Source organism: Sinocyclocheilus anshuiensis, unplaced genomic scaffold (genome assembly GCF_001515605.1).
Source record: "Sinocyclocheilus anshuiensis isolate Anshui unplaced genomic scaffold, SAMN03320099.WGS_v1.1 scaffold1317, whole genome shotgun sequence".
Taxonomy (NCBI): domain Eukaryota; kingdom Metazoa; phylum Chordata; class Actinopteri; order Cypriniformes; family Cyprinidae; genus Sinocyclocheilus; species Sinocyclocheilus anshuiensis.
In genome coordinates this window covers 922,390-928,103 of record NW_015551117.1, presented here as the reverse complement: position 1 = coordinate 928,103, position 5,714 = coordinate 922,390, and the positions used below count along the sequence as shown (strand labels likewise).

The window sequence follows — 5,714 nt, the reverse complement described above, 5'->3', positions numbered from 1 at the left end:
TTTCTGACAAGATGCGCGTTAAATATCGCATGCGATTAATCGTGCAGCCCTAATATAAACTATAACAAAGTACATCCAACACAAATGTATTTCACACACCAAAGATATACACAATACACATATGTACTGCTCGTACATAAACACAAAAACGTGTAAAATAAAAAAAAGTAGGTTTTAGTGTCGTTCTGAAGTTCTCAAAAGACCTCAAAAGGACTTACATCATCCATAAGCATGATGATGATGTTTGGACCATGCTGGCTTCCTGCAGTCTGACCCACACACACTGCCCATAAGACACAGATCACGGTCTTCAGACTCATTGTAACTTTCTTTTAAATCTTTACACAACACATGCTAACTTTCAGGAAGTGCACTCTAAAGCGGAACTGTTAAGTATACTAAACATTCAACACAGCAAAGCGTGTTTGTTCGCATCACGAGAAGCATTGCACATAGTCACAAGAGCTATGAAACTATGAATCATGTGACTGTGCGTGTCACGTGACCGTGTTTGTAGCGTCATCATGGCGGTGTGTATAGCAGTCATTGCGAAGGAGGTAAGTGAAAACATTGAATCTTTTTTTATGATACAGCAAATTATTTCTTGGTAATGCTTGAATGGCATCTGTGCTGGAATCATCAGATTTGATGCGAAAGAGTTTCTAACATGTGTCTAATATGAACAGGGCGGAGTAGCATATATTTACTTGCATGGTTGTTAGTTACAATTTAATGTAAATACATTCAAATGGCACAAGTACAGTATATGTAATATGGTATGATATGAAATATACCATGTTTTACAAACATGTTTACAAACTACATTGTTTTGAGCGATGTTTGTTTTTGTGTCAGTGTTTTTGCATCTCAACCTTGAAGATTCCCGTGTTTGCGTTACAAATTAGTTTGTATAGAACTCTACAATCTCTTCTAAACTGTGTAAATTAGTGTACAAAGAGTGCTGTTGCAATCTACCACACTACCGGATGAATTGCAACAGAATGTGAGGTGAGTCTTCACACTTATTTGAAGGGATGGGGTGAACATGGACGACATCATACATTTAATTAGGGCTGGGTATCGATTCAGATGTTCCAATTCGATTCGATTTCGATTTTCAAGCTCTCGATTCGATTTTCGATTCGATTTTTGATTTCAATTCTCGATTCGATTTGACTATATGAATGAATATAGATTTAATACAAATCCTATATTTATAAAAAATGAACAGTGAACATAAGATTACAAATGGTTAATTAATAGGAAATTAAGAGCCACAAACCTGTATATTCAACTCTTTTTATTTTAGGTACACTTGGGTACAATAAAACAAAACCCAACTCTATATTTCAAATGCATACAATGAATAGACAGAATTTTGATGCAAGATGAAAAACTGATGCTGAAAATTGGACAAGACAGGATCAGGTTATTTTATGTTTAAGACAAAACAAACATAAAATCTCACAGCATTAGCTGTAACATGGAGGCTGCAAGCCTATGAACGGTGTAGGAAAACTAATACTGGCTTTTGGGTGATAGTTCACCCAAAAATAAAAATTCTGTCATCATTTATGCATGTATGAATTTCTTTTCTTCTGTTGAACACAAAAGAAGATATTTTGAAGAATATGGATAACCAAACTGGTTTGGTCCCCATTGACTTCCATATATTTTTCTCCATACTATGGAAGTCAAGTCAATAGGGCCCATCAGCTGTTTGGCATATAGTTTTATTCTTGTCCACAGTATCTTTGTCATCGTGCTTGCGAAATCTAAAATGCTTCCATACCTCTGACTTTTTATGTTAAGGCAGGTCTCTACGCTTACTTTTCTTTTTAGGAGCACTTGTGGAAAAATCGATATTTTTTTGCCCAGCCCTGCATTTAATCAGATTTACTTTTTCGAAATAATTGAGACACCCCCACATAGGAGACTTTCACATCAATCAAAATGATAAATACATAAATAGAAACACACAACTACATAAAACCACTCAAAACATAACCGGCAGTGTTTTAGTGAAGTTTTATTTTGTGCAATCTTGGAGTCCAGTCTTTATGATTTTCATCTGGTCAGCTATTGCTGATATTGTATATGAAAAATAAAAATGGTGTGATGCCTAGCAGATGGTACCTCATCCTGCTGATTACACAGCTACTTAAATAAATGCAGACAGTAATAATGGTAGAGTAGCCTATATTTTATTAGATTTGTTGTATTGATTGCAAAAATATAGATCACAAGCACAGCTGTGTAGAAAACGGACTTCCTGGATGAGCAGTCAGTGGTATAGTGTCGATATGGAGCCAAGTCATATTTTAAAAATGTTTGACTGCTAACTGATGCCACTGGCCAACCAGAAATAAGTATTTTAGATAGCACTTGTGTGAATTAAAATGAAAACCTTCTGATTCAGATAATGTCTGTTCTGTCATTGAACATCCATTAAAATCAATGCTTTCTTACCTTGTATTTTTTATTTTTTTTGGTCCAGTAAATGCGTTATAATTTTACACACACAACTTATTACATATAAGCTGAAATTTGTATTACATCTATGGATTCTTTAAAAATTAGACATTTTCTGTAAATAATTGAACATTGCCATTTGGAAAACCATGGTCTAAGGTAGCATTAACATGATTTATGCACTGATCAACTCTTGCAAATGGACAGATTATTGTAGTCAAGTTTAGGTTTAATTCTAAATGTATGCTCATTAAGTTGTAATAAAATTACAAGCTGAAATTGTGTTTCCTGTAATAGCAAACTTGACTAACATTATGTTGATCTCTGCAGAACTATCCTCTGTACATTCGGAGCGTTCCTACACAGGGGGAACTCAAGTTCCACTACACAGTGCACACTTCTCTGGACGTGGTGGAGGAGAAGATCTCCGGTGTGGGCAAAGCCTTGGCCGACCAGAGGGAGCTTTATCTGGGACTCCTCTATCCAACTGAGGACTACAAAGTGTATCCTTAAAGTCAGCATTAAACAGAAGTTGCGAAAGAGAAATGTCTTTTCTTATTGTGATCTATTTCCATCTTATCAAATAAGAAAAATAATGTAGAGCCAGAGTATCACATTTCATTCATCAGAAAGTGATTGGATTGATGGATTGTTGTCATTTGCTATATTTACAACATTAGAAATGTTGTTGCAAGGGGAAGTGGATGTTAATGTTTTTAATTAAATATGAGGGCACGAGTTTAAGAAGAAAAATAACGTGCACAGATAAATCAATCATGTAAACAAATGCAGTATTCCAAAATTGTCTATTTTGATTTCATGGTGACTTAAATAGTGATAGACTGATATATCAGTTGATATGACCATTTTGAGATTATCACATTGGCCAACGATTGTTATTTTCCTTCTACTGACAGCCTTGTCTAATTTGCTATCATTAAATTACTTCATGTATTTATAGAAATTATTAGCCATCCTGCCTTTCAGATATCAGCAACAGCTCCTGAGAAAAACTCATCAGTTGGCCACTAATCCTTAACCAAAACAGTATGACTGACTTTCTTCTGTGGAACATAAAAGAAGATTTGAGAAATGTCAGTGGTTTTATCCATAGAATTTAAATGAACTTTAAAACTTCTGTTACGAACATTTAAAATACCATCTTTTGTGTTCCACAGAAGAAAGAAATGCATATTGCAACAACATGACATTTTTTCATTTTTGAGTGAACCACCCTTTAAGATGGAATGCTTTCTAATGCATTTTCAATCATTATTAAAATGTCAACATCTTAACAAGAATTACAGATATGGCTACGTGACAAACTCTAAGGTGAAGTTTGTGATTGTTGTTGACTCCTCCAACACGTCTCTGCGAGACAACGAAATTAGAAGTGTAAGTTCCATAGGTGTATTTTGTCAGTTTCACAACAACAAAAAATAGTGAGATGTCAATCAGATGGGTGTAATGAGCATTCTGTCTTTCCTCAGATGTTCAGAAAGTTGCACAACTCCTTCACTGATGTAATGTGTAACCCATTCTACAATCCTGGTGATCCAATTCAATCAAAGTAAGTGCATTTAGTGAATACATACATTTGAGGTATTTGCTGTGTGTATCGACTGATCTGCTAATACAGGGGTCACCAAACTTGGGTTTTGGAGGGCCGGTATCCTGCAGAGTTTAGCTCTTAATTTGCCTCAACACACCTGCCTGGAAGTTTCTAGTATGCCTAATAAGAGCTTGATTAGCTGGTTCAGGTGTGTTTGATTAGGGTTGGAGCTAAACTCTGCAGGACAGACTCCTAATATTACCCCAGGACAGAGTCTGGTGACCCCTGCGCTAATATAATAATATTTTTATTCCCTTCTCAGGGCATTTGACAGTATAGTTTCAACTATGATGGTGCAGGCCTGCTGATGTCCTCTCTTCACAATTGTATATATTTACATGAATGTCTATTGTTCGTAAGGTGAAAATAAATATTAAATTATTGTTTCATGAAATGACGTGTGATAATGTTGATTTTATTTACATTGATTTGACTTAAATTTAAGCACTGAAATTCCAAAATAGACAAAGTACTGAAATTCACAAGACATCTCAGCCTCTTACAGGCATAGCATTTTAAAGAAATTGAATAAAATATAAATAAAATAGCAACCAATCAATACAAATCAAGTCTCCGTTTTTGTCGTGTCATTCAAGCTACACACACACAGAAAAATAATAACTGAGCTCCCGTCATGCATTACTGAAACATAAATTAATCAGCACCAAGAAGTGCTTTGAAGATAACAGAAAAGTCCAAATTGAATATCAAAAAGAATCAACCCAAGGATCAGCTCTTCCATTTTCCCTAAAACAAAAATTACAGTTTTATGACATCTTAAAAAAGGCTCTAAATGATGGATTTACAAGCATGGATGTACAAATGTCACATTTGCAAGAAAGCAAGTATAAATGTTAACATACCACTTATGATAACTGAAATATTGCAATAATGTTAGTCTTCACAAATCTGTTTTACTTTAGGTTTAAGGGTTTGTTTAGTTTAAGGTGTAAGGTTACCAGATCACCACTAAGGTTATTGAATATATGAAGAGTGCAAGTCATGAACCGCTGCTCTAAAACAATTAAAGCTCCATATCATGTGAGGTACTGTTATGTAGGGCTGTGCAATTAATCGCATGCAATTGTCATGCGCATCTCGTCAGTAAAGCCGGTTCCGTGATTGGTAGTAAATCGCCATCACCTGCTTTCAGATGGAGTGGCATTTAATACACAGAGCCGTAGTTCACTGACAAGCAGTGTTGGGCAAGTTACTTCCAAAATATAATACATTATATATTACTTATTACTTCCTTTTAAAAGTAATTAGTTACATTACAATATTACCGTCTCTGAATTGTAATGCGTTACACTACTTTTAAGTTACTTGTGAGTTACTTTCACTTTCAAGCACAAACCGCAATTAGCCTACATTCAGAAATAATAGCGGTAAATAAAGCGGAATGTTATAGGCCCTAATGAACAAGCAATAAACACAATAGCAAGCCTATAGGCTATTTTAGTTCTCCTCACTCCACAACAAATCCTTTAAATTGAACTATTCAGAAAAAAACAAGAATGAAAAATAGCCTATAAGTTGCTAAACAAGCCAAAACTAATTAATTTAAAGCGAAACTGAAAGCAAACGCCTTTGTTCTCACGCAGCCTACCTCTATCATTCGGCACGAATC

At 35.0% G+C, this 5,714-nt stretch overlaps 3 protein-coding genes across 4 annotated transcripts in view; 1 reads left to right on the top strand and 2 right to left on the bottom strand.

Moving 5' to 3' along the window:
• LOC107663041 (N-acetylgalactosamine-6-sulfatase-like) overlaps window positions 1-336 on the bottom strand; it is a 43,324-nt gene extending 42,988 nt beyond the window's left edge. For both annotated transcript variants that reach the window (XM_016453190.1, XM_016453191.1), the window contains exon 1: window positions 219-336. In XM_016453190.1, the coding sequence (XP_016308676.1) occupies window positions 219-320 (102 nt within the window). In that variant the 5' untranslated portion in view covers window positions 321-336. The remainder of the gene's footprint in view (window positions 1-218) is intronic.
• Window positions 337-480: 144 nt separating this feature from the next.
• trappc2l (trafficking protein particle complex subunit 2L) lies at window positions 481-4,451 on the top strand. Its single transcript, XM_016453199.1, has 5 exons — window positions 481-557; window positions 2,803-2,975; window positions 3,780-3,867; window positions 3,963-4,042; window positions 4,347-4,451. The coding sequence occupies exons 1-5, from the start codon at window positions 525-527 to the stop codon at window positions 4,390-4,392; spliced, it is 420 nt and encodes a 139-aa protein (XP_016308685.1). The 5' UTR covers window positions 481-524; the 3' UTR covers window positions 4,393-4,451.
• A 27-nt stretch (window positions 4,452-4,478) lies between these two features.
• The window catches only part of pabpn1l (PABPN1 like, cytoplasmic), an 8,904-nt gene continuing 7,668 nt past the window's right edge, over window positions 4,479-5,714 (bottom strand). Inside the window, exon 7 of the mRNA XM_016453198.1 lies at window positions 4,479-4,831. Coding sequence (XP_016308684.1) covers window positions 4,792-4,831 — 40 coding nt within the window. The 3' untranslated portion in view covers window positions 4,479-4,791. The remainder of the gene's footprint in view (window positions 4,832-5,714) is intronic.